General features: G+C 52.0%; 10 protein-coding genes across 10 annotated transcripts; 7 read left to right on the top strand and 3 right to left on the bottom strand.

Annotated features, from left to right (window-relative positions):
* Position 1: 1 nt before the first annotated feature.
* On the top strand, positions 2 to 3,657 carry SMAC4_05288 (uncharacterized protein). Its single transcript, XM_066090258.1, has 8 exons — positions 2 to 870; positions 936 to 1,551; positions 1,621 to 1,687; positions 1,743 to 1,992; positions 2,056 to 2,158; positions 2,224 to 2,315; positions 2,393 to 2,621; positions 2,686 to 3,657. Exons 1-8 carry the CDS (start codon positions 629 to 631, stop codon positions 3,028 to 3,030), a joined length of 1,944 nt encoding a protein of 647 aa, XP_065946832.1. The 5' UTR covers positions 2 to 628; the 3' UTR covers positions 3,031 to 3,657.
* A 170-nt stretch (positions 3,658 to 3,827) lies between these two features.
* Positions 3,828 to 7,321, top strand: SMAC4_05287 (uncharacterized protein; the record flags this gene model as incomplete). The annotated part of the gene is made up of 2 exons (XM_003346343.3): positions 3,828 to 7,183; positions 7,247 to 7,321. The coding sequence occupies exons 1-2, from the start codon at positions 4,799 to 4,801 to the stop codon at positions 7,319 to 7,321; spliced, it is 2,460 nt and encodes an 819-aa protein (XP_003346391.2). The 5' UTR covers positions 3,828 to 4,798.
* Positions 7,322 to 8,877: 1,556 nt separating this feature from the next.
* Positions 8,878 to 9,692, top strand: SMAC4_02364 (uncharacterized protein; the record flags this gene model as incomplete). Its single annotated transcript, XM_003346342.2, has 3 exons — positions 8,878 to 9,014; positions 9,309 to 9,446; positions 9,529 to 9,692. The coding sequence occupies exons 1-3, from the start codon at positions 9,005 to 9,007 to the stop codon at positions 9,690 to 9,692; spliced, it is 312 nt and encodes a 103-aa protein (XP_003346390.1). The 5' UTR covers positions 8,878 to 9,004.
* Positions 9,693 to 9,786: 94 nt separating this feature from the next.
* On the top strand, positions 9,787 to 9,948 carry SMAC4_13636 (uncharacterized protein; the record flags this gene model as incomplete). Its single annotated transcript, XM_066091516.1, has 1 exon — positions 9,787 to 9,948. The coding sequence occupies one exon, from the start codon at positions 9,787 to 9,789 to the stop codon at positions 9,946 to 9,948; it is 162 nt and encodes a 53-aa protein (XP_065946831.1).
* A 405-nt stretch (positions 9,949 to 10,353) lies between these two features.
* SMAC4_05285 (uncharacterized protein) lies at positions 10,354 to 11,834 on the bottom strand. Its single transcript, XM_003346341.2, has 2 exons — positions 11,394 to 11,834; positions 10,354 to 11,278 (listed from the first exon to the last, which is right to left on the bottom strand). The coding sequence occupies exons 1-2, from the start codon at positions 11,576 to 11,578 to the stop codon at positions 10,804 to 10,806; spliced, it is 660 nt and encodes a 219-aa protein (XP_003346389.1). The 5' UTR covers positions 11,579 to 11,834; the 3' UTR covers positions 10,354 to 10,803.
* Positions 11,835 to 12,126: 292 nt separating this feature from the next.
* On the top strand, positions 12,127 to 13,154 carry SMAC4_05284 (mitochondrial 54S ribosomal mL60 domain-containing protein). The gene is made up of 3 exons (XM_003346340.2): positions 12,127 to 12,356; positions 12,427 to 12,656; positions 12,735 to 13,154. Exons 1-3 carry the CDS (start codon positions 12,307 to 12,309, stop codon positions 12,785 to 12,787), a joined length of 333 nt encoding a protein of 110 aa, XP_003346388.2. The 5' UTR covers positions 12,127 to 12,306; the 3' UTR covers positions 12,788 to 13,154.
* An 88-nt stretch (positions 13,155 to 13,242) lies between these two features.
* On the bottom strand, positions 13,243 to 14,227 carry SMAC4_05283 (uncharacterized protein). The gene is made up of 3 exons (XM_003346339.2): positions 14,050 to 14,227; positions 13,825 to 13,946; positions 13,243 to 13,735 (listed from the first exon to the last, which is right to left on the bottom strand). The coding sequence occupies exons 1-3, from the start codon at positions 14,116 to 14,118 to the stop codon at positions 13,342 to 13,344; spliced, it is 585 nt and encodes a 194-aa protein (XP_003346387.1). The 5' UTR covers positions 14,119 to 14,227; the 3' UTR covers positions 13,243 to 13,341.
* A 1,048-nt stretch (positions 14,228 to 15,275) lies between these two features.
* SMAC4_05282 (uncharacterized protein) lies at positions 15,276 to 18,853 on the top strand. The gene is made up of 2 exons (XM_003346338.2): positions 15,276 to 15,848; positions 15,945 to 18,853. Exons 1-2 carry the CDS (start codon positions 15,504 to 15,506, stop codon positions 18,270 to 18,272), a joined length of 2,673 nt encoding a protein of 890 aa, XP_003346386.1. The 5' UTR covers positions 15,276 to 15,503; the 3' UTR covers positions 18,273 to 18,853.
* Positions 18,854 to 19,817: 964 nt separating this feature from the next.
* Positions 19,818 to 22,534, top strand: SMAC4_05281 (uncharacterized protein; the record flags this gene model as incomplete). Its single annotated transcript, XM_003346337.2, has 3 exons — positions 19,818 to 19,872; positions 20,139 to 21,325; positions 21,638 to 22,534. 3 exons carry the CDS (start codon positions 19,818 to 19,820, stop codon positions 22,532 to 22,534), a joined length of 2,139 nt encoding a protein of 712 aa, XP_003346385.2.
* A 2,479-nt stretch (positions 22,535 to 25,013) lies between these two features.
* On the bottom strand, positions 25,014 to 25,526 carry SMAC4_05280 (uncharacterized protein; the record flags this gene model as incomplete). Its single annotated transcript, XM_003346336.1, has 1 exon — positions 25,014 to 25,526. The coding sequence occupies one exon, from the start codon at positions 25,524 to 25,526 to the stop codon at positions 25,014 to 25,016; it is 513 nt and encodes a 170-aa protein (XP_003346384.1).
* Positions 25,527 to 26,680: the final 1,154 nt, after the last annotated feature.

The following is a 26,680-nucleotide window of genomic DNA, read 5'->3' as shown; positions in this document are numbered from 1 at the left end:
GCTAGATTTTCAAATCAAAGCCACCGGTTTCACTACAGGCTCAATGTTGACACATATCGGATGAGCCGACGGCAGTCTAATTGGGCCAAATGAGAAATATTGGCGAGGTTGGAAATGCAGCTCGCGATAAGCCCGCGCAAAGAAGGCAACCATTACAGGCACCCCACCAATGATGGTTCCGATTCTCAGCCTCATGTACAGCTTTGGGCAGAGATAGTGAGGGGTAATGTCCATCGTGCGAGCCGGATGTGAGAAGCAGCAGTGGCGTCTTCAGCCAGAGCGACAAGGCTGTGGCATCTAATGGAAGCGAAAAGTGATATTTTTGCCGAAGGGGGTTGCGTGTATCTCGGTGATGGATCGCCCTTGATCACGAAGAAAGAAGGGCTCTAAGGGTCATTTCCCCGCTGTTAGCAAAAATTCTTCCACTCTTAGACCATCCCTCTCATTTCCTAGTCATAGTTGGACGCATCCGCCCGCTCGGGTCCTAGTACTCAGGGGCTTTCTCGGGACCCTCAATATTCCTCAGCGAGCTTTTCTAACGGGGATTTTTGACTTACCATAGACCCTCCTCTTCCATTCTCTATAACTTGATCGCTGAAAGAGATTTCAAGTATCATGTCGGAGTAAGATGGAAATCACTGATCCGAGCAGATTATCCAAAATGTCGTCAAGAAGTCCTCCCCTACATGCTGCGAGAATGTTCAGCTCCTTGGAGTATCCTCCTTCCCTGTTACCGCCTAGTCAACCAAGTTATGGGCACAGCCAAGGTTCTCCACAATCGTCCTGGCCAACTGCATCTGCCTCCCAAGAGCAGTCACGACCAAGGCGAAATCGTACGTACATCGCGATTGGGATTGACTTTGGAACAACGTAAGTAACATTCTCGTGTGATTGCAATAAACGCTACCCTGTTGCTGTGAGTTAACGCAGTTCAGCTACTCAGGAGTTTCCTGGACATTCTCCGGCAACCCAGATGTTATCCGTGACGTCAGAGGCTGGCCCTCTATCGATCCGAGCTTGCGAGATGAGGTCCAAATCCCCACTCAAGTCGACCTTGGGACGGGCGATTGGGGTTATAAGATTCCCAGAAATCACGATCCAATTCGCTGGTTCAAGCTGCTGCTCCTCAACGACCAAGACGCCAAAGAGGATGTTCGCAACTCGCAGTATCTGGGACGGGCGCGCCAACAACTGGAGAGGCTTCCAGAGTACGCCGGAGACGGTGTGGTTGACCTTATCGCGAAATTTCTCAAGAACATGTGGGATCATGCGTTGCAAGACATCGAACGCGAGATGGGTAATATTGACACGTTGCCTTTGAAGGTTGCTGTGACTGTGCCTGCCATCTGGCCGGTATATGCGCGAGAAAAACTGAAGGAGGCGGCTAGAAGAGCGGGCATTAATGCGAGAAGGAGAATCGGCGAAACGAAGCTCATATTGGTTGAAGAGCCAGAAGCGGCAGCCTTGTCGACATTATATGAGCAAAGGGATCATCCTAACATTAATGTCGGAGAGACCTTCATCGTCTGCGATTGTGGAGGTGGCACGGTGGTGAGTTGTGGGGCTCTTGGTTCCATCCTCGTTGTCACATCAAGCTCGAGTAACTAACTCTTCGGCTAGGACATCATTAGCTATGAGGTCACTTCGACCGACCCTTTCCAGGTCAAAGAAGCTGTCAAAGGAGACGGTAAGGAAACGGTCCATCTGATGATAGGTATAACTACTAACAGCGGTGCTAAAAGGCAAACTTTGTGGCGCTTTCCTCGTTGACAGCGCATTCGAGGATTGGATGAAGATAAAATCCGGCCTGAAATTTGGGAAGGTCGAGGCCAATGAGTTTCGCTTGTTCATGAATGATGAGTGGGAGCACACTATGAAGCGAACCTTTAGTGGCAGAGAGACTCAAGAAACATTCGTGATCAGGCCTCCAGCCAGGGTGTTTTCGATGATCAAGAAGTTCAAAGGAACGACGGACAGGTTTCCTATCCACAAGTAAGTATATGTCCGCATCCGCAGTACCTCTACGAAGCGGGAGACAAACTGACAGCATTACAGGGACACTGTCGAGGTTTTCTTCCACAAGACCTTCACGGGCATTCGGACTCTCATTAGTGAGCAGATATCCATGATCCGGGAGAAGTATGGGGGTGGCCCAAAGGTAGGCTTCGAAATAAGTCAAGATCGTTGCCTTTCTGCATGCCGAGGCTAATAATGGATGTATAGAATATTCTTCTGGTTGGCGGCCTTGGTGGTTCGCCATACCTATACAATCAGCTCAATGGACTGCATCGGAACGTACTACAGCCAGTACGAGCGTATGAACCCCTTCAACGACCCAGAGCATACGCGCTTGCAGAAGAGGGGCCGTTGACTAACCCAAATCTTGACGCAGATGGTCGGCTGTAGCAAGAGGAGCTGTGATCGCTGTTTTGAAGGGAACATCCGACGCCATCCCAACACTGCCTTCTGTCGTCTCGCGAGTAGCTAGGTTCAGCTATGGCGTCGAGCTCGGCTGCCCCGTTGACGCAGTGAATCCACCTCTCGACCGGTCAATAGACCGATGTTATACGAATCCTGATGGCAGGGAAATGGTCCATAGGATGTTCTGGTATCTCAAACAGGTATGGGAAGCTCTAAGGGTGAGGAGTCTCCAAGGAAATCCACATACTGACAAGACTGGCGTAGAACGAGCCGGTGGATAACCGGGAGCCGGTAGAATATGAGTTCTACAAGTACATCCGAACCCCGGACAACCTGAGGAACGTGGAACTATACATAATGACGAGCGATGCTGAGACCCCCCCTGTGAGGAGAGATCACACGGGCTCTGTCCAACATCTGTGCACCATCAATTATGATATCCACGTTCCTTGGACCGAGTTGCCACAAATGAGGGATGCGATGGGCAACGTCCACCGCCGCATGAACAACTTGCGGTTGATGATGAAATTTGAGGGCGAGCCCAAATGGTCGCTAAGAGTCGGCAATGATACGATCGAGCGAGAGGTTAACGTGCAGTACCGGGGATGATGCATCATCTCATGACGGCAAAGTCACTGTCGACGTCTGGGAACACCGTGAGGCCTGCCTGATGATGCGATAGTCAGGAGCGAAGGTAAAAGGGTGAAGGCGAGAAGGAACGTAATTTCGTGACATTTCAGAGACATTTTGGGGCTTGTCAACCGGGGTCATGTAGTAACAAGTTTTGTAACCGTCAGAGGAGAGCGTGATGGATCATGATTGAAACTTCAAGTGACAAGTAGGTACTGGTAGTATTCCGTGGATAGAACTAAATGAAGAGAGGCAAACTAACACTGGGCTCATGTGCTACACTGCGCACGGCAGGAAAACTTCAGTTCCAGTTCTCAATTTGCATGGCAAGAACCACTGATGAACCAGAAGCGCGTACCCGCTCCGACAGTTCCTGAGACATTGCACTTGCCAATGTCAAGCCAACTCGGTCAATAGAGGGCAGGAGCAAGTGACGGATTCCATGAACGGCACTCAGGACCGTAGAGGTAGGTTACTCTCCAAAAGATTCTCACCATTGCTGAAAGGGGAAGGTGAGACCGAAGTTGGCGTCGCCACTGAAGTGGAAGGTGAGGACTCGGAGAATGCATGGATAATGAGGAAAGAAACAGTCCATGGTGTTGATGATGTCTCAAATGGATCCTCACCAGCCACTCGTCAGATCAGCTGTGGCTGGTGATGATGCCCCGTTGTGCTAAAATCGATTGACGGACAACTGCAGGCACCAGGGCGCCATGTGGCTTTGTCTACAGTGGGGTGGAGCCGTTCTCCCTGTCAGTTTGCAGTTGCAGAACTGTGAGGACGGGACATGGGTCGGGTCGGTTGTCAAACACTGTGTTTCCCGGCAGGTTCTCCCCACCAGTGTTTGGTTTGAAGGCAGCGTCGCGTAGCCCACCCAATTGGTCGCAGCTGCACCCAACCACAACATACACCCAAACCAACCCAAAGTCTCGCCCTGAAGTCGCGAACGACAGTGACAGCCAGCCAGCGCTGTAGGAACATCAACGAAGCAATCAAGAGCTCGGCCGTGACCCTTTTCGACTTGCCGTCCGTACCGCGACTTCAACACTGCCGCGCGACTGAGAACAGCCCTTGCTGCCGCCGCCACCTCAATCCCTCCTCCACCAGGTGCTCGGTCGCAACAAAGTGTTTGGGAGAGTGGAAGGTCATGTCGTGTTAGACAAACAAGAGGTTGTTGTTGTTGTCGTCGTTGGAGAAGCCGCACTTGGACCCTTCCCTGCCGGTGGCCTGCATTCATCTTCCATTCTTTTTTTTTGTTTTTCCCCGACGTCACAGACCATCTTGCTTCTCGAAAGCGGCATTCCTCAACATTCCATCACTTCAGCATTCAAGTCTCCATCCACACTTTGCGACGCTTTTAGCAAACGACTCTACTCATGTCGATACTTTCTTAATACAGCAGCTGCATCCTCCATTGTTCGCGCGCCCTTCATTGAGCGCAGCCCATCCCCCCTTGCACCCGACTTTTGCTTTGACCGTGCAAGCGCAGACTGATCCCCGACACGCGATTGTCCCGTCGATTCACACGAGTTTCACGATTACGAACAACGATTCAGCCATCGCTCCCTCGACAACCACTCCTCCGTCTCTTGCGGATTTTCTACTCCCGCCGACCCTCCGACACTCGGGTTTCCGGACGAGGCGCATCACCTTTAGTTCACCATCTCTTATTCGGTGATCCCATGGATCGGTTTCGCCGGTAGCATATTTCGTACGCCACTTCGACCGCGGGTTAGGTGGCTCGGCCATGGCTGGGAAGATGACGCCAAATAATGTTACCGTCTCCCTTTTGCTACGCCAGGCCATTTATTATCATCTCGACAACTGTGCCTACGAGAGCGCCCTCTTCTTTGCCGAACGACTTTATGCCCACGACCAATCCTTCTGCGATTCCGCCTATCTTCTCGCCTACACCCACTTGCGACTTGGTGATGCTCGAACTGCCTACCAGGTCAGTCGGGGCCTGGGGTATAGAGGCACGCATCTGGGATCCTGCTACGTCTTCGCTCAGGCGTGTTTGGAGTTGGAGCGATACAAAGATGGGATCACAGGCTTGGAAAATGGGAGGAAACAATGGTCCAAGGCGGACAACTTGGGGAAACACACCTCTTTTACCAGGATGCCATATCCCGATGCCGCCGCCTTCAGCTGTCTCCTGGGCAGACTCTACCGAGCATACGACGACAAGAAGAAGGCTATACCATGTTTTGAGGAGGCACTACGACGAAACCCGTTCATGTGGGAAGCCTTCACAAGCCTTTGCGATATGGGAGTGAGCGTTAGAGTGCCCAACGTTTTCAAGACGAGCGACGGTCTTGCGCGCAACCTCGAGCATGGCCTTGACGCTACGTCCATCCTTGCCTGGATTGCAGGTCCCTCTCCACAGCCACCAGAGCCATTGCAGCAAAAGAAGATGGGGCAGCAACAGAAAAGGCAGCCAAGCGATCCCTTCGGGCCATGTGGAACATCCCAGGAATCAGCGTCGTACCCAGATTCAGAAAATGGCTTTATATCCAAGATGTATCCTTCTCAATCCGAAAATACATCCAGTCAGCCCGGAAAACCATTCGAGGAAAGCGAAACGCAACCCGCGCCTGCTACCACCGCTCATAATCCTCATGTTGGTCGTGCTGGACGCCAAGCAGAGCCGCCGCAAGCACCGCCTCGAAGAACCCGGGCAGCCCAGGCAACGGATTCTGCGTTAGCTGATGCGCCGCCCAAAATGGGCCACCGGCTGGGAACAAGAAAGAAAGACAAAGCCCAAGAATCAACCACAGATCATGCGGACCCAAACGCCAAAACATCAACGGTCTCCAGCTCAACTACTGAAAGGAAACGCACGGCAGCGGGGCACCCAGTCCAAACCAGATCAATGAACAGTGATGAACCCAGGCGAAGCGCAAGGCTCAATGTGGGCTCAAGATCGACGGCAACCAAGACATCGAGCACGGCAGCAACCCGTGAGCTGAGGAAGGCTAGGCCCCCAATAACTCGATTTGCTCGGCCGGGCTCCAGTGGAGCAAACGTTGGTCGGGTCATCAGTGGCAACCGCAAGCCGCCACCGGAGGATCATGGTATGGACATTGACCACGCCGAGGCATCACGCGCCAAGGAGCCCCCTGTGGTGCAGGTAGCACCACATCTGCCACCCGCCCCTAAACCAGCGGAGTCTGAGTCGGTCAAGGCGGTTGAGGAAGCTTTGAAAACAATATTCGATTTGTTGAAAAAGCTGGGATCGGGTTATTCGCTCTCATCTGAGTTCCAGTGTCAAGAGGCAGTCGCGGCCTACATATCACTCCCCCGGAGTCACCAAGACACACCGTGGGTTTTGGCACAGATGGGAAGGACGCAGTACGAGCAGGCCAACTATGCCGAGGCAGAGAAGTATTTTAAGCGTCTTCGCGTTATTGCTCCAACTCGGCTTGAGGACATGGAGGTCTACTCGACTGTTCTGTGGCATTTGAAGAAAGAGACGGAACTTTCATTCCTCGCCCATGAGATGATCGACTCGGTGTGGGATTCACCAGAAGCTTGGTGCGCTCTTGGGAACGCATGGTCATTGGCATATGATCACGAGCAAGCCTTGAGATGCTTCAAGCGGGCGACGCAACTTGATCCCAAATTTGCGTACGCCTATACTCTACAAGGACACGAGCATGTAGAGAACGAGGAATACGACAAGGCCCTCACGGCCTACCGACACGCCATTGCGGCGGATAAGCGCCACTACAACGCTTATTACGGCATCGGAAGGGTCTACGAGAAGCTGGGCAACTACGACAAGGCGCTGAGCCATTATCACGCTGCTTCGGTCATCCATCCGACTCACGCGGTGTTGATCTGCTGCATGGGCTCGGTATTGCACAAACAGAAACAGATCAAGCAGGCACTGCCCTACTTCACCAGAGCGGCCGAACTGGCTCCGCGCGCTCCAGATGTCCGACTAAAGAAGGCTCGTGCCCTTTTGCAGATGGGACAAACGAAGGCGGCACAGACGGAACTCATGATTCTGAAGGACTTGGCCCCGGACAGGGCCCAGGTGCATTTCCTTTTGGGCAAGCTCTCCAAGACACTGCACGATAAGAAATCGGCGGTGCGCCATTTTACCATTGCTCTGAGCTTGGACCCAAAGGTAAGTCCTAGGTCGAGGAAGATGACAGTGAAAGAGTATGCTGCTAACTGTTGTTGCTTATAGGCGAGCCTCCAAATCAAGGAAGCCATCGAGAGCTTGGAGGATGACGATGGACCGGATGATTCCATGATGCAGTGATACCCCTGAAGTTAAAACATGTTGCATTTGGTTTTTATGGTACGGGCTTGGTGGGAGTTTCTTTCTTTTATGATTATGGCTAAGGATTTTAGGTTGCATGATGATGATGCGTCTTTCGAGTTACATACCCCCCAACAAATTGCTTCTGAAGAGCATAGCTTACCAGATGGATATGATGTTATTGGCGACGGATGGTTGACGGAATGGGACAGAAAGAGCAGGCCGTTCGTTTCCAGATCCAGCTACTGCTTCACATTCATGTTTGCATGGCAGAGGCGTTTTTATGCTTGGGAACGGAGATGGAGAAGCTTGATGAGGCCAAGGTATTCGGGGCATTTGGCGGCTACTGAGTCTCGGGTTCAGAGCTCTCACACACACATGGGGCTCTTCAAAATAACACGCTGGGAGACCAGGGAGGCTTCGCTCTGTGTTGTTTCCTCAAAAATGCATTGTCCAAGATCGAGAGATCTTATCCATTGGAAAGGGAGTCTGGAATGCCCGGTTATCCCCCTTGTGAAGGAGACAGGAAAGAGGTGACGAAGGAAGGAAAGAACAGTCGTTGCAGAGAAATGAAGAAATTACTAGTGCATGATCTCCAAACTCTAACTATCCGAGTAAGAGCGGCCTGTCCGGCATGCGCCTGATGATTTGGACGGATCAAGTCATCATCGTGACTTTCTGAAGAGAAATGTTGGCAAGAGCGGATGCCCACACGCGAGGAAGGCATTGTCGATGGAGATACTAAACCAGAAGTACCGGACTGCACTGGGACAGCTTCAGCAACTGCAAACCGTCTGAACTCGGGAGGCAAGGCGAGGGTGATCTGTGGTGGGTGACTCCAGAGTGCTCCAAGGTTCTGGAAGATACAAATACATGCATCACACGACCTTTCCATCCTCGAATTTCCCATTGTCCCTTGTTTCCTCCTCTTGTCTTGCAATTTCTCTTCAAGAGCATCACCCATTTCAGACGCGATTTCCACCCAAGAGCCAATCAGAGCGAACCTCCCCGAACAATTCGAGATCAGAATCAGCCAAGGAACGGTCTGCTGGCCCGAGCGTTCATCGTTTCCAACAACGCTAAAAGCAAGGTTTGGGGCAAGCACAGACCAGCATGCGGTGTTTCCCGCTTCCTTTTCGACCAACAGCACAACGCGATGCGCAGCAGGGGCCTTTGTTTTTGGAGGAAAACAAACGGTTCCAAGCAGCACGCTTTTGGAGCATGAACTAACAAGCGATTTGCACGTCGCAAAATACGGCAGTTTTGATTCAGTTCTAAAAAATAAATTCACACAACACACACCACACAGGCAACCGCGCACCCCTCGCAATTCCGAAAAAGGATTAGTGCCTTCCCGCTATCGCCCGCCTTCTCAATGGAACTTTCCACCCTTCGTAATCAGCACCCAAAGCCGCAATCCGGGCAGGCGCGCAGCCACACAGACACCTGTTGAAACCTTTCTTGCCCTTCTGGTGAATGGTGACCCGCTGATTCCATTTTCCACCCCCCGTTTCCCGTGCCTATTTAACCAGATCCTCTCCCTCGCCCCAAACCCTCTCCATTTCCTGCTCCTGATCTCAGCGTTCTTGGTGTCTTTTTTATCCACAAACAGTACTCCATCAATCTGTGCATCGCGCCACGGATTATCTACATCAAGTAAACAACCCCATCAACTAATTCATCATGACTGGACGTAAGTAATACTCATTTGTTTCTCTCATCCTCGTCGACGTCGCTGTCGTCGATGCATCGCTGCACGGTCTCCTTGACCAAGAGTTCGCGATTCCTTTTTGGTGGTTGAGCGTGTACGTGGGGAATGCATGGGACATGGCTCCTTAACGCGTCACGTCACCTTACTTGCAGCACACCACCATCAACTGCATCACACATTCACACATCGTCCACAACCATCAGCTTGCATCTGACTTCACCGTCGTCGACAACAACATATCTATCAATCAGACATACTGACATGATGTCTCTATAGGCGGAAAGGGTGGCAAGGGCCTCGGCAAGGGCGGTGCCAAGCGCCATCGCAAGATTCTTCGCGACAACATTCAGGGTATCACCAAGCCCGCTATCCGCCGTCTCGCTCGTCGTGGTGGTGTCAAGCGTATCTCTGCCAGTATGTTACCCTCCCATCACCCATAACCTCACCTCACCTCTTTGGTCAACAACAGTCAACTAACACATCATCTCCCCAACAGTGATCTACGAGGAGACCCGTGGTGTTCTCAAGACCTTCCTTGAGGGTGTCATTCGCGACGCTGTCACCTATACCGAGCACGCCAAGCGCAAGACCGTCACCTCTCTCGACGTTGTCTACGCCCTCAAGCGCCAGGGCCGTACCCTCTACGGTTTCGGTGGTTAAATGTTTTGACCATGAAGCTTTATACTTCTGGTTGGGGGACATTTACGACGATACTAAGAACAACAAACGAGCGATTGATTACTACAACATTGGCATGAAGCTTTGGGCGAATAAGTGTTGCGATTCTCAAGTTTTGATACAACCGCACAAGGGAAATGGCGTTCTTTGGGGGGGGCACACACGGATACTACTACCGCTTTTTGACGGCCGGTTTTTGGCGGAGGGCGTTGTGTTAGTCATGGCAAAGGCAGCTTAAGGGACGACTACATCTTTGATATGATGAGAAACATACAGAGCGAGATGGATGGTTTTGAGAAGAAGATTTGTTGTCACAGTGCGTTGCGCGCTTCCTCTCTCATTTCATTCTTCTGTCGTTCAGTTGTCACCAAATGAGAGAAAGGAAGATGTATGATGGGCACATAACAGGCTAGTCATCATCTATTACTTTACATGATAAATCAACGTACTCTGCAGCGTGTTTCCTCAGTTTTTGGTCCTACACCTTAACGGCGACGTGTGCTGCTTGCCTAAGTGATTCCGTACGATTTTGGCTGAACAGAACATTGGCCATGTCTCACCTTAGGCACCTGCTTCCAAAAGACCAAGAGGCTAGACAGCACCAACAGTCATAGCTGTGATCATGAAGCGTAACAAATCTTGGTCTCATCTGGCTGAACGATACTGCTCGCCGTCTTCATTTGTATGCTCCAACTAAAAATGACTTCAAACCTTCCAGCTAATCCAAGGGGTATAAAACATTACGAGTACCGTATCACATCCCTTCTTGTCGTTAGTCCCGTCATCGCATGGGTAGCCTATTCCCGCATCTTCTATAACACCCATAGCATCCGGATCGTCCCTCTCCAATCCATCACTCTCCGAACCACCCAGACATCCATCCCCGTCCCTTGGGCTGGTCCTCTCTGGTGCTTTCTCGCTCGCGTCTCTCTCTCCCCGCTCCGTGCCCAGGAACATATCCCTCCTGCTTCTGGTCTTTTCCCTCTTCGATGTCCATGTCCCTGTCCAGGGCCAAAACCTTGTCCACAGCCTTCCCCTTGGCCCTCCCCCAACTACTACTCTCCCACTTCACGACCCTTTCGCTGTATCCGTCCTACAAATACTTCCTCCCCGCAGCCGCCACCCTCGCCCTAAAAACGGGACTCCGAATCTCCATGTTGGTCTTGTAAAACGGACTCATGATGGCTTTCACGTAATTCTCATACACCTCGGCGAAGAAATTCCGTATCGCTTCCTCGGTCTGGGGAGAGGTCGGGTTGGCTGCTATCGACGTCGAGGTTCGGCTTGCACCACCGGTTAAGGTAATGGTGCTGGAGTTGCCGCCGCCGCCGGTGAGGGTGGACAAGGAAGGGATTACGGATAGCGAAGAGGTGGAGGTTGATGATGGTGGGTGTTGGCCTAGGGTTGTGGTGCTGCTAGAGGTGAGGGTTGAGGCTCCTGACGAGGAGGCGGGGAGACCTGACGAAGAAGAGGAGGGGGGTTGGTGGAGGAGAAGGAATTTGATGTTGGAGGCGGTTAGGAAGCATGAGATGTAGGAGGTGAAGAAGCGGTCGACTAGTTTTAGGTACCTGCGGGGAGGAAAGGGGGGTTAGCATATTGGCGGGGATAGAGCTGGAGAGGGCAAGGGCAGGAAGGGAGAAGAAGGGGATAAGGAGGGTAGGAGCGGAACGAAGGAAGACATACATCTGCCCATTAGTCCATTGAACCTCCTCGACTATGTCCAAACTGCTGTGGATGATAAACTGATTAAGCTGTCGCGCTTGTTCGGTGAAGCGCGCCATGCCGTCGCCGCCTTGTTTGCTGGTACCAAAGTCATACTCGAAGAGAGGATTGTCCTGGGTGCCGATGATGGCGAAGTAGTAGCTCATGATTGTTGTTGTTGCTGTGGTTCCGTCGTCGTGTTGGTGGTCCCCTAATGTCCCTGATTCCCACTTGATGCGCAGGCTCCCCTGTCTGTGTCCGGTTGTGTTGGTCTGATGGTCTATCGAGGAGCTATCGAGCTATCGTTCGCTTTCGTATGTGTCGTCGAAAATGTGTTTGCGACCAGCGCTATCCTTTCGTTGGTGATAGGGTCGCGACAGGCTGAAGATGTTCCGGAATTGGTATGGTGTTCTGTTCTTGGTGATTGCTTGGAATGCTGGAAATCGTAAACAGCGGGCGGTTGGTGGACAGTGGACGCGGTTGTTGGAGCTGGAAGTTCGGTGACGGATGGCGCTAACGCTGCAGGTGCTCCCGTGTCCCCTCCGTGCACCCGTGTGTCCATCTGCCGCGAACAGTGCGCGGACAGCGGGGGTGATTTTGGAGCACAAAATGGCGGGGACTCCACGAGGCTGAACAGTGGAGCTTGCAAGGGGGAGTTCAGGCCCTTTTAAGGACTGAGTCTTGGCATTCGCTCCAGCTTGTCCGAGACTTGGACATGATAGGAAGCGCGCTCAGGGTTAGGGTTGGCGAACGGACCCGCGATTTTTTTGGACGGGACTGTGGTTTGGACGACGTCCGCCCGCCGCGCCGATTCCCGCGATACCTTCGGGACCCATTCTGACGAAGCGAACTGGTTGCAGCAGCTCTCCCCCCAAACATCCACCACACCACCACAATGTTTGGGGCTTTCAAATTCACAAACCCCCTCTCCGGAGGTCTTCTCTGGTAAGCCACTTTTTTTGCACTGCGCCAAAATGCTCTAGGAGGAATACTAACCATGACGCGATAAACACAGGAAGATCCCATGGCGCATGTCCAAGTTCCAGAAGCTCAGGCAGCGCCGCCGCTTGAGGGCCGTGGACAGCGTTGTCGACACCATTGAGAACGCCCTCGCCAAAAAGGGAGAGACTGTCAAGGCGGTGCAACGCTGGAGGGCTGAGATGCCCACCGAGGCCGAGATGCTGCCCAAGGACAAGTACACCGTCTTCGCCCGTAACGAGAAGAGGTATCGCAAGGGCATTCACAGTATGTGCCACCTTACCACCTTGATGCATCACTAGACAACATGCAAGGATCCAGGCTAACCAGACATTCCTTCTCCAGAGGTTCCCAAGTGGACCCGTGTCTCCCAGAGAGTCAACCCTCCTGGTTACTAAGCCCTTCGATCCGGACGATGGACGATATCGTGCAAGCATGTATATCACTTGTAACATTACGCAGCGAAATGGCATGGATGGCGTCGGATATACTGATAACGGGGCCGTTTGCTTGAGGGATGAAAGAAGATGGGCCTTTCTGTCTCGTCTCGTAAGGAGATTGACTGACTTTAAGGTTCTGTCCATCATGGACACCCCACTCCTGCTCGCTCCGTGTTGAGATACCAATGCAGAGAGCAGCAGTGCAAACACGGCCAGGCAAGCATCACAAAAGAATGTTGTGAAGCCATATACCGAATGGATGGGGAATCCATAATTTCCCCACATACCATAACAAGATACCAATACAAGAACGAACATCATATCTCCCAAGGGGTATTTGTCTTTTACGCTTCTCTGTTTCACCTCCACCTTCCCTGGTAATTTCAGGGTCTGATTATATGTGTTTCCTGTCGATTTGTCATGCCGACTGGTTGGGTGGATACCGGTGCACATATCTTGATGCACTCCCTTCCACTCTTTATTGTTCCGCGTAACTCCCATGCAATCTTGGCTTAGCGCAAGCGGCCGTATTGTTCGTCGTTGTCGTCGTAACGCTTGTGGTCATGCTCCCTCATCCTCTCGGCCTGGATCTGGCGACCAAGACCACCGCGGCCCTCGTCGTAGTCCTCACGGTACTCATCCCGTACTTGGCCGCCCGACTTGCCACGGCCGTACTGTCGTCCTTCCTCGAAGCCTGGGTCGAGATCGGTTCGGATGATGCGCTCGTCCAACTTGGTGCCGCCAATGTACTTCATGCAATCGAGAGCGTCCTGATGGGTGTAGTATTCGACGAAGCAGAAACCGCACGGTGTCTTTTGTAAACGATCGAGGCCCATGACCAAGCGCTTGATCTCGCCGCATTTGCTAAAGAGTTCGTAAACCTGTTCTTCTGTAGTGTAGAAGGAACTGCCGAGGAGGATTCCGTTAGTTTTGTTATTATTAAAGGACTGCATGTGATTATCACCAAGGGGCAAGCGTGGGGGAGGCAAACTTACAGATTGCCGACGTAGAGAGTGGTCGCATCCTTCAACGGGTCGTCGTGCGCCTCGGGATGCATGTTACTGTCCTCATTTTCTCCATCGCGGTGGTCCCGGTCATGACGTCTGTTGCGCCTGTTCTGTGATGGTGAGTGGATGGGTCAGCAACTGGCCATGTGCTAATTATGGACAGGAGAGATTGGCAATGTTTTGGAAATGGAAATGCCGTCAGGGAGCACTCACCTTGTTGAAAAAGTAGGCGCTTGGCCTGTCAAGGCGCTCTACGGTGCTCCTTTGGCGAGTGTTCAACATGGTTAGTGAGGATGGATTTATCAGTCTTTGAGTAGAAAGTGTAACCAGGAAGAAGGAAACCAGGGAAAGCTTCCAGCTCAAGTTCAATTGTTTGGGGTTCTGAGACCTCGATGCCGTGGGGATGATGGTTTGCCAATGAATTGGAACTGCTAAAGTACAGTGGGCAGGCAGGCAGCTTGCTGAGCGCGACTGGACTGGCCGTGGACCGCGACGGCAGGCTTCGAGTTCGTTGTTGGCGCACAGTGTCACAGTGCAGGGAGCATCATGGCAGTCTGGGCAGTCCAGGGCAAAGTCTTGGCACTTTAACCGGCCAGCCGTTGGAGGTGGGTCAGGTACCCTACCGATCTATTTTACGAGGTGCCCGCAAATATGACGACGGCAGGCAAGGGCAGAGGAGATGGGAAGCAAGGGCAAGCAGTGGTGGTCAGCTTTGATCCAACAAGAATTGCCGGCCGATTGGACCGCAATCTGGCACCCAAGGGAATTTACAGGCGCGTCACAGCACTACCTACTTTGTACCTTACCTTTCATAGCATCTATCCCCTCTGTAGGTCGTCCATTCTCCTCCCATCATCCATGGATCCCGGGCTGGCCGTCTCCTGTTGATCACCTCAATAATGGCGTGAGACGACACGGTTTGAACAGTCTGAACACGAACAGTTGAAACGGACTAAACGGCTGTGGAAGAAGTGGAAACGCGCTAAAAGGGAAGCTAACACGATCGATCAAGGCAAGCCTTGAGCAACGGAAAACACACGGCATACACACGGAAGGAGACGCCTCTACTGACGCCCTGGACGCCTCATTTACAGCACTGGCTCGGACTGGGCATAGTGGCATCCAGAGGAATACCTTACAATACAACACGCTAAGGTAGTCAAACCTTGTTGTTACCATCCTGACCAGCCAACCGAGACCACTAGCAAACTTCGCTTTCCCGGCTTCCCATCGTTCGACGGCCCTGGCCTTGCCGCTTTCAAAAAGGGATCCCAATCTCTCTTTCCCTTCTCTCTCTCCCTTGGCCTCTGTTCTTGATCACCTTTTCAACCTCAAAAATCGGGGTCCGCCAAATTCCTTACGAATGCCCGTTACATACCTACATACACACATACACAGATCCTGATCCTAGTGCACCTGCCCACTGCTGCAGCACACCTACTTTCAGCACAGCAACCAAAGTGCGGGCAAGCACGACAACGGAAACCGACCCGTGGATGCTAGGACCTCTACACTAACTATTTCTGCCTAGAGGAAGCCAGAACACCAAACTTGGATTTATTTGCGCAAACACGCACCGCCCTCGTTTGTAGGATTCACCAAGCTTGGATAGAATAGCGACAAGAGCCCATACCACCAACCACCGAGGACGAACCAAAGCCGTCGGGATGCCCAAAATTAAGAGCTACTCGGCGCCCTGGCTCCAGGACCCAAACCCGGGCCACAGGCTCTTCAAGCAGTCCGAGGACAACAGTCGGCTCCCCGCTTCGATAGCCTACTCTAGGAACGCCAGTTCGGGGCCCAAACGTACCATCGCCCAACGAGGAAACGAGGTCTTTGTTGCCAGCGGAAGGGAGATCAGATGGGGAGATATCGCCTATCTGAATTATGCCTTCGAAGCCCATCAGTCACGGGCCCGTGCTGCCAGCCACCTCAACGGAAATAGCTCCGATAGCTCCTTCGAGGTCTATGATGAGGAGACAAGCCATCTTCCCCAGGGACCGGGCTACAGAGTATGTGGATTCACATCCCCAATACTCGATAGAAGATGGCAAGAAGAGTACCATGGCATTTTTGGGTTCGGTACTGACATGGCTTTCCTCTTCTAGGTCATCAAGACCCCTGTCGCCAGCGAGATCCGGCAGCTGGTCATCTCCCCTAACAAGGATCAGTTGGCCGTCCTGACCTCTCACACAGTCCACGTCTGTATGCTACCCGACACCTCCCACCTCACCTCTGGAGAGACAGCGCCCTTCAAGCCCAAGTTCTGGACCCTTGGCCCTACCACTCACGTCACCTCCAAGTCCGCTGTTGTCAGCGCAGTATGGCACCCTCTGGGCGTCAACGGCAACTGCCTCGTAACCGTCACCGAAGACGCTGTGGTCCGCGTATGGGAGCTTTCCACTATCGACCGGTGGTCCTTCGACACCCCTACCCTCGAGGTCGACCTCAAGAGGCTGGCCGACGGCACTTCAGTGGACCAGGATTTCGGTGCCTCGACATCGACCAACAAGGCCTTCTCCCCCGATGACTTCGACATGAAGGTCGCTTCGGCCTGCTTTGCCTCGCGCAACTCCAACGGCTGGGCGCCAATGACATTGTGGGTGGCCATGGCCGAGGGAGACGTTTATGCTCTATGCCCCCTCTTGCCGCGCCGCTGGTCGCCTCCTCCCACGCTCATTCCCTCGCTTTCCGTCTCTGTCGTTCAAAAGATCGAAACCCTCGAGACCGATCCGGACGCCACTAAGGAGGAGAAGCTGCTCGCTAAGCAACAGCTGGAGTGGATGGCCGATCTCGACAACCAGGAGCCCAAAAACTATGAAGGCCCCTATGGGGAAGAGACCCAAGTGTATTCGCGCCCCTCTCGGCCGGGGAGCATTCCTCGACTCCAGGGTCCATTTGAGTTTGACGTTGGTCCCGAGGATGAGCAAGACGACGAGGTGGAGCTGAAGGATATTATGGTCATCGGCGCCAAACGCAATTATGCCGACCTCATGATGGGCGAAGATGTTGAGCTTTATGCCGATGATGACGATATAGATAGTCTCTCGTTGTCTGTCATCTGCCTCTTGTCGACCAGCGGACAGGTCAAGATCTGTCTCGATATTGGTGGGGTTGAGGCTCAATGGTTGCCTCCTCGAAACGCCTCGACCCGAGGTTTCGGTTTCTCTGACCACGAGGCCCCGTCCCTGCTCGTGTACCACACTTTCGACACGCTCAAGCCAGCCGAAATCACGCCAGACAGCTGGCCCGTGTTCAGCGAGGATGCTACCACCCGCTATGCGTTCTATGTTACACATGCTGCTGGCATTACCTATGTCTCATTGGCTCCATGGGTTTCCGTTCTTGAGGGCGAGCTCCAGAGTGACTCGGAGGCTGGGGTTGACTTCCGGTTTGACCTCTTGGCCAAGGGACCACGCGCCGAGGTCGACCGCATCTACACGCCCCAGCATGCCCAGAATGTCCTTGCTGCTGCTACGGCATTCAGGAGCTCCGATCTTGGTCACTTTGTTTTGTCAGCTACTCACAATGACCCGGTCATCATGTTCTTCGATACGCCTAAGAGCGAGTTGATGTCGGATCGTCAGGAAACCCCTGCGCTTACCGGACCTGGAGACACCCCTGAACCTCTCACGGTTTGGGAACCTCGGCCGCTGTTCCATCCTGCCGAGGTTTTGAGCCGGCCTAGCACGCTGGCTCCTTGGTTGGATTCACTGAGAACTAGCAGGAAGCGCCCGCTTATGCAGCAGGAGGTCCGGTTGTCAGTTGCTACTCTGGAAATCCTCACGGAGGGCCATCGCCTTGTTAGCTCCGAGGTGTTCGAACTCAACAATGCCGTCGCCGAGCTCTTCAGGAAGTGTGAAGCCTTGACCTACGAGCTGAAGGAGCAAATCACCAAGGTCTATGAGGTTAACCAGCGGATCGAAACCATTTCTGGGGAAGGAGAGAGCAGGAGCGACAAGGAAGTAAACATTTCCGAGGAAATGCTCGTCAGAAACAGGATAGATGTGATGAAGGTCAGACAGGAGAACCTCGCTCGCCGGGTAGACAACCTGCGCAAGCGCTTGGGTCAGGTCTCGACCCGGGAGTTGAGCGACAAGGAAAAGGCTTGGACAGAGGAGGTCCGCACTCTGGCAAGCAGCATCCTGGGCGACGAGGAGGAAGAAGAGGATACCACCACAGCATCTATCAACACTGCCGGACACTCACTCAAACGTTTCGAGGAGGTCCAGACCCTCAGGGACGCCTTGTTTGAGCAAGCCCAGCAGCTTCAGAGCACGGACAGCATTGACGGTACCCCCTCGCCGATGCCTGTTATGAAGATCCCGTCCGACATTCGGAAGCAAAAGGTCGCGCAAGTCATGAGCTTGCTGGATCGTGAAACTGCTCTCGTTGAGGCAGTGAAGTCGCGTCTAGAAAAGTTGAGTATCGATTAAGTCTATCTTTCGGCACATTCTTGTTTGGTCAGGTAGATGGGTTGGTATGGAAGGGAGGCTCCTTGGTTGAAATTTCTCTAGCGCTGGAATCAATAAAAGTTGTATTTTTAGTCGCGACTTTGCATCTTCACTTCTCTGGCGTCTGTTAGGTTGAGGCTGTTACAGGTATGAACTATGAGGACTGGACGTTTCGGGGATTGTACTTCACTCGTGGCATGAAGCTTTCCTTATTTTTGTTTGCCTTCAACAAGAGTTGGGGTTTTGTTCACCCACTTCATTCAAGCGAATCTTGGCTGCTGATGGTCTGTTATCTGGATTGGAAGTTTGACAGCTTCAGTCCACGCTTCATTGCCTATGCTTTTACGCCTTATCTGCTGTGTCGTTCAAATCGGTCTTACTTCCATCACGGGTTCGATTGTCAGGTTATCGTCACCCTTCCGCTTCTTCCATGCTTTGCTTTCATTTGCTTAAACGGGAAGCACAACCTCTTGTGAAACAAGGCTAGATTTAGGCAGTCGAACCATGCACTTCCCGAGATCCTGGATCGTCTAATCTGATCAACGTAAGACACAAGCCGGACAACAACCTGTGTACCGTTGTGTGGCATGTCATTATGTCTCTGCTGTATCGCAGAGCCCATGTTGGTGGCTTCTTTTGAATAGTAAGTGGAAAAGATCCATGTATGTCCCACATGTCGACAATAACAACCCATACCCAGTTTCCAAACTCCAGGCTGACCCGGTTCCGAATTCTGCACAACCAGACCCGGTCATCTCCAAGGCCTCACCAGCCCTAGTACCGGTCAAGTCCACACGAGCAACTTGAGTGTCCGACGTTCAACAAAGAACAGTCACCGGGAAGCCAAGTGGAACCTTAATGGCGTGCCTCAGCTTCAATATGCCTCTTCCCAAATTACTCTCGCCGGCTTCCTCAACTCGGGCGAGGCTACATATGCTTATTTGGCATCCCGACAGCCTTGAGCTTCAACGAGCTCGTTACCACACGTTGGCCTCGCATATGCGTCCCGTTGCTAATACGGACACGACTTACATCCCCCCTGCTTATAGGTTATGCTCTCATCACCAGGCATCTAGTGTACCTACGCCTCGATTCCCTCGGTGTGTTATCCAACCTAACCCATGACTGTCGTCGTGCAAGCAAGGCAAGGCAGTGTTGGCAGTGATGTGACGACAAGCATGCATACACATGAATCGTAGCCTCACTTTCATGAACACAAAGTAGGTGTTATACATGTACCTGCCGTGTCAGGTTCCAACCTCTTCATTCCGTGTTCTGCCTTGGGATGGGATAACTCGGCCGCTTCTTTCCATGCTGACACTGAAATCAGAGACAGGAATGACAACGCACAGATTGGTACAAATATGTCGTTGAGCCTCCTGGACATGACACTCTCAATGGCAACCTCGTCTACTCTAGCATCTCCTACAAGGGCTGTTCAACGCCCATTCCGGAATGCTAGTACCCTTGATCGAACCGAAGATCTTTACTCCTCCTAATGTCACTGGCCATACCAACACTCCAACGATGGCACCCGTCACTGATCCATTTCCTGTCCCTCGGTTGCAGGACATGATCCTGGGTGAGTCCTCTCCACTTACCTTATCTTGCTCAAATCCGTACTTCTAGCCTCTTCTTTCACTCAGAATTCTTCTTTCGGGCCTTTTACTACCTACGACTGGCCTCAACCAGAACAGGATGGGTTACTGACCTTGCCCCCAGATAACTGTCGATTCTTCAGTTGCCCAAACGACGAGTTATCTCTCATCATCGTCAAAGAAGCAGACCAGTTCGAAGCCGTGGTACTGAGGACCAATGATTGCTTCAGGGCTCCTCTTCTGCTGGAAGCGGGACCGACCATCTACTCGGCTCTGCACTCATTGATGGTCAAATCAGCGGAATGTGTGCAAAATCGCATCCAGACCCGCGGATTCAGCTTCGTTCCAAGCGGCATGCATCTTCGCCAAGCCGCCAGAGATAACGCTGGGAAACAGGAGTATGACAAGCCCAGCCAAGAGCACTCCTCCGGGTCTACTTCGTGTTCCTTGCCTTGCTGCACTACTCACCAGGAGATGAAGAAGATAAAGAAGAAGGATAAAGGGGAAAATGTTAGTCATAGGGGGAGGGGATCCAGGAGACATAAGCAGCGTGGGAGAACACTTCGATGGAGGTCCGTCTCAAGCTCTCGTGAAGACAGCTACTCCAGTTCCCGCTCTCGGTCGCGCGGGCGCCGTCGAAGAAGCCTGTCATCATCCGGATCTGAATCCGATTCCAGACGATCACGCTCAGACTCAAGAAGCTCTTCGTCATCTAGTCACCGCTCAATAATCCGCAGCAACCTAGGAGCTGCTGCGGCATGCACCCGTCACTCAGTCTCCGGACCTCTACCAACCACTGCTAAGCGGTTTAACATGCCATATCATAGTCGCATCACGGGTATGCGCGGTACAAATCTACCTCCTCTGCCGCCTCCACCACCTGGATGGCCGATTCGGAATATGGGGCTGAATGGGGGAATTGGGAATGGAGTGAGCCGTATACCTCCTCCACCACCACCACCACCGACAACCATCTTTTCTAGTGCGGGAACTGGAAGAGATCCCAACGGGGCGATTCACCGCCAGCACAACTATTCACAACCCCAGATTCCGAAGTGTCATGGAACAGCGATGGAGCTGACGGGGGCATACTTGGGGCATTATGTTCGGCATGCGCAAGTGCCGTCACAGACACTCCCAGTTACCACGGCTTTTCCGGCACTTTCAACCGTTGTTGATGCTGTACCTGGAAGTTCTTCGAGGCTAGATAATCTTCCATCAACGACGGGCCAATTTCAATATCGTATACCGCCGCCACCACCACCTCCTCCACATTTTCCACGAATGTCTCGAGGGGTTAGCCATTACAACGGCTCTGCCCCTTGGCATGTTCAGAAATCGAATGCATATTCTGCAGCGGGAATAATTCCTCCTCCTCCTCCTCCCCCTCCTCCTCCTCCTCCCCCTCCTCCTCCTCCTCCCCCTCCTCCTCTTGCGGTTATTCAGACACCCTCATCTTCAACCACTTGCTCTTCCTCTTCCTCTTCCTTGGCAAAAATCACAGCAACACCCAGTGACTCTGCAGAATTACCACCTGTTGCATCCCCCCTATTGCAAGGGGCGGCTAGCACCGTCTCCTCCACCGCTTCTGTCTCTGCCTCCGCCTCTTTTTTTTCTCCCAAAACCAACCACAGCTCCAGCATGACTCCGCCCTCTTCGTCTACTTCCTCCAACAGCGACGAAGTTAGAGGAACTAAAACACCAACCCTAATAACAATCATCTTTCCCTCCAACAGCCCTACCCACCAGCTCACCATCCTGCGCTCTCTCTCCCATCTCACAGTCGCCACGGTCCGAGCTGTTGTTCTTGAGTACATTTGCAAGCACAAGGCCTCGCTGCGGGTCTTTGCTCCGAGGGAATCTCGTGAAGTACGGATGAACACTATCAAAGCAGTCCTGCCTCCTTCTGTTTCTAGGGATGGGTGTGCTGGGCAAAGTGCACATGGTCCAACAGCTACGAGAACGGGAACGGCAGCACATGGAGGAGATTGTGGAAAGGAGAGCAGCAGAGAGAGGAGGAACGTGGTGGATATCAGCGGCTTTGATGAAGACACACCGGTGGCATTTCTGTTTGATCAAGATAAAATGGTCCATTTTGAGGTAGAGGTGAAGATGGAGGTGGTTGTTGAGCGCGGTGTTTCCACGTCCACGTCCATGACCCCCTGGTTGGTTAGACCAGCTGCTGGTACACCTGGTGGTGCTACGTCCGCGTGGCCAAGACCGGGACAAGGAGCATTACCTCTATCTCCTCCTCCTCCTCCTCCTCCTCCTCCTCCTCCTCCTCCTCCCCCTCCTCCATCGATGCTCCAAGTACAACCAAAAACCGGCTACTATCTTGGGAGTACATCGGGTCCTATTTTACCACCGCCACCTCCAGTTCCACCTTTGCCGCCGTCATCAATGTCAATGCCATCAATGAGGATGCAACAACATATTCCCCCGCCACCACCACCACCACCACCACCGGGATTCGGCCTCCCTGGCGTGCAGAGACAAGGGGCACCAATGCCACAGCTATCGAAGCCGCAGATTCACCACAACCATCCCCACCACCATCATGACCATCATAACCACCGCCATTGGCACAGTGAAGCTACGAGTGGTGGCGGGCACCAGAAGGGTCATCGGAGGGAAAGTTCGCAATGAGTTAGATGGGTGGTGATGAGATGGGTCATAGGCCACACAGTCTTTACGCGAGTGTTCATCGCTTACATGCTTAAGGCTTTGGGTCGTTTCCGTCATTATCATTTCTATTAGAACTTTTTCTTTTTTTTTTCCTTTTTTTTTTGGTTTTTGTTTTCGTTATTTGACCCTTCGAATTATCATCTACAACCAGCCAATATCTGGTTCTAAGCCACTGATGCTGCTTCCCTTCTTTCTCGCTATTTTATGTTTCTCAGGACCCAATTTTTACCATGGTCTCTTGGATTTCTATCGGTGGTCAAGCGAGGGTGTTTTCATGGTGTTTTGGCAAAGTATACCAAACTAAACCATTGCTAGCTAAATAACTAGGTGTGCTGCTAGCTAGGAAAACCAAGTGTGCGATTCTTTTTTGTGTCTTACTTACTTCCTTCTCTGTAACGTGCTTGCTGATGTGGTCAATCTACAGAACATGTACAGCATTGCAACTGACGCCGGTCTTGGAAAGATACGTACTCGAATCGTGAATCACATGTCGTGTTACTACCTACCTTACTCGGGGCAAGAACTCTCACATAAAGCAGTGTGACCTCGCTTCCGGGATCCGGGTAGTTGCCTTACTGACGGAGCATGTGGTAATACTTTCCTTTGATTGATCTATTCACTATATTAACACATCTTGTTCGACCTCGGTTGCAGCACTTGCATGAATGCCACGTTGTTGTCCTCTAGGGTTAACTCTTCACGCAAATATCGTGGTGGTGCTACTGTGACTGAAGCGGTTCGCACGACAGATCTCTGGTCGTTTACCATAAATGCTGACGGACGGATCGCCGCATGGGCATGAGCAGTGTCTCTTCAAGAAGCATTTGCTTCCAAGGTTTGAGGGATGTTGTCACATGTTAAACAACTCCTTGAACTTTGAAGGATGGCTTAGGTTTGCGTGATACACATAATTCGAGTACAAAGCCCTCGTGTTGTGTTTTGAAGTGCTCTCAGGAATCAGGGCGTGGTGGGTGCCTCGCAATTCGTGGATATTAGCAAGTGAGCCTTGGTTTGACGCCTTGGCCGTCCACATTCAACCCCGTGATGCTTTCCGAAGCATTGGGAAACAGACCTTCGCGCCTCTTTTTCGCCCAATGTGACTGAGATAGAAATAAGTGGTGGTCGAGATAAAGTTCAGCCGCGATCAGCAATGCAGTGCACTGTCAATCGCTTGTCTCGAGGTGTCTGCAACAGCACATACCGTTCGGAATGACATAATCAGGACGTTCCTATGGAGGTAACCGTTCTCAAAGAGCACATGTGACGTCTTGTTTGGCTGTATACGCTCGCCCAGTTTTCTGTCGTCAGATCATCGTTGGATCGAACTCTTTGTTCAAAGTGATCTCATGGTGCCTGCCTTCCGCTTCTTCTGCCTGCCTGTCGCTCTCAGGTTGCCTGACACTCATTTGTTCTGCGCAAGTACCCCGCGTCGTCCGAACTTGCACGCGGGTATATCAAGTTTACTTTCCTAGTTACTCTCCTGGCTACCCTCCCGTGGTTCGTTGGTGTAATGAGCAACATTCCTGGAGTCAAAATTCACTTCGGGTACGCCCTTTAGGAAAATATCGGTTCGAGTTTGGTACGGACCACACTTCTTTCCATTTTCATTTCCATTTCCTTTTTTTTTTCTTTATCGTTTTTGCTGGCTAAGGAGCTTGTTGGTCACAGGCACCTTTTTCAAGTATCGTGATGTGACTACCTGCCATCATCATCTTCCAATATGGCTTTGAGGTGCGAAATATGGTGCCTGCCCGCTGCTCTTCCAGGTTGCGCTGGATTCTTCTGCCTGCCGCTCCTGCGGGCCTCCAACCTTATGCGCACCCTGCGTCGTCCCAACTCCCCTGGGAGTATTTAAGGGTTCTTTCCAGGCTACCTTCCCGTGATTCGTTGGTGTAATGAGCAACATTCCTGGAGTGGAAATACACTTCGGCTGCGGCTTGAGGGAAGATATCGGTTCGAGTACGGTACGGACCACACTTTTTTTATTTCTTTTTATTTTGGATCCATTCGTCTGCTCCTTTGTTTTACCGAACGAAGGCCAGAGGTGATAAATTAATATCGTAATGCGATATGACCATGATCGCGGCGGCATATTTATCTATTTGCCAACGTGGTTTTGGCATGTGAAACATGGCGTAGCGCAGGAGCAGGCGGTTTCTCTGGACTCAAGTGTGAAGTCGTGCGACATGTGTTAATCACATTCGGGATGCAAACGAGGGTGCTTTGCGTAGAGGGATGCTTTGCTGAATACGTAGGTAGCAGGTAGTGTCAGTTGTATGTTGAAGAGAACCCCCTACCCCCTAATCACCACCCTCTTTTCGCTCCATCTTCGCATGTCCGCACAGAGCGAATCCCATCCATTAATGAATTTGGCTTCCTTCATTCCGTTGGTAATGACCGTGGTGGTTTCCATGGAGGGTCCTTGGGCGCGCTTTTCCGGCTAGACGGCTTGAGTATTCGGAATGCGCTTGGGCTGACTGGCCGAGTCCCCGAATTGTTCTGGCAGGTTTCTTGTCCCATTACCTCTATGTGTATATTCTTCCAACGAGGGTTGACCTTCTTGCCCAGTGTGCATCTTGCTCTTTCCCTTCGTTACCCCCAGTCGTTCACCGAGCGATTCGTTCTCGCGGACCCGGCTCATCAGCTCGGTCTCCAACCTTACATCCTCCTTCATGATGTATCTCATGCTTGGACCGTTCGGGGTAGCTTCTTGCTCCAAGTTCTCGATGGTGTCTTTGAGTTGTGCAATTTCCTCTTTGAGGTCATCGTGGCTTCTGGGATTTACCGAGGAACTGTGACGATCCTCTACTTCTCTTTTTCTCTGCTGTACCATACCTTTGGTCTGTTCATGTTGCTCCTCGTTTTGCTCTCGTAGGAGGGAAACCTCCTTCAACAGGTACTTTTGAGACTTAAAGCAAAGGTTGTTGGAGCAAGGAGTGGGAGAAGTGAACATGTTGAAGGAATTGGCCCGGTCATGGCTTGTCTTGTCGGTAATGACCGAATGGCTCACCGCGGTGGTCCCGTCAAGTGAGTGTCTTAGTGGGGAAGGAGATGTTTGGGGATTTCCAGTGACGTTGACAATAAAAGGTTGGGTTTCTCCCAGTGACGCTAGTAATAATCTCGATTGTTGTCCCAATGGGCTACGGCGACTCTGTCCCGAGTCCACTCGCTTCTCTGGTCGATGGATTTGGATACTGAATGTGGGAATCGCAATACTCTCATCAGTCAACTGGCTTGACGGTGCAGGGGAGCAGATCCGGAATATCCCCAGTTTCCCTAATGAAAATTGCCATAATGAAGTCCATGGGCGTGATGCAGAAGGGCTTCCTTGTTCGGTTTCTTCAGGAGTCAATGCAGAGTTTTGTGACGTCGATGCCCGAACTTCGCCCGTACAAAGCTCTGTCACGGAACAAGCGGTGGGACCAGTTGTATGTTGAAGACCCTCCTGGGTGTCTGAATACTGCTCCGAGCCTTTTTCTATCTCGATGATGTCGTCGAAGATTGCACCACCACAGGCGCTTAAAAGCATGACGACCGCTCCGGTGACCACCGCCGACCATCTTGGGGAGAGCAGCGTTAGCTGACAGCTGAATTAAAATTACCACCCACTGGATAGCTGAATATTGAAAAATTCCCGAGACTTACGCGAGCAAAGACTGGGGGATTTCAAAGTCGTCCTCAAGTCCCTGACTGTTAACAGGTGAGTGGGAAAGGGCAGCGTGATGAGTGTCCCTCCCGCTGAATGCTCGCTTAATGACATGTTCCCCTTCATGCTTGACTTCGTCTGGAGATTTGCTGTCGGGTGTCCTCTCGGGAGAGAGTTTGCGTTTGTTCCAGTTAACGAAACTAAGCTTGACAAGAAACCCCCCACGGGTGACTTGACATACCCCGATATGTCCTATCAAGATGAATTGCGTCAGTGTGCTTCTTCATGCCCATGTCCCTAGGTAGCTAGTGAAGTAAAACATGGGTTCCCATTATTGGAAAGGGAAAGACTCACTACCGTCACGCCGCCGCAGTCGCATACTATAAAAGTCTCGCCGACTTCAACCTCTGGGAACAGCCGGCTTTCGTAGAGTGAGTACGTCGCCACCGCGTCGGATTCTT

The sequence above is a fragment of the Sordaria macrospora genome, chromosome 4, assembly GCF_033870435.1.
Source record: "Sordaria macrospora chromosome 4, complete sequence".
Taxonomy (NCBI): domain Eukaryota; kingdom Fungi; phylum Ascomycota; class Sordariomycetes; order Sordariales; family Sordariaceae; genus Sordaria; species Sordaria macrospora.
Note: the sequence above shows the minus strand (reverse complement) of the source record. Positions and strands in the feature narration are given on the sequence as shown.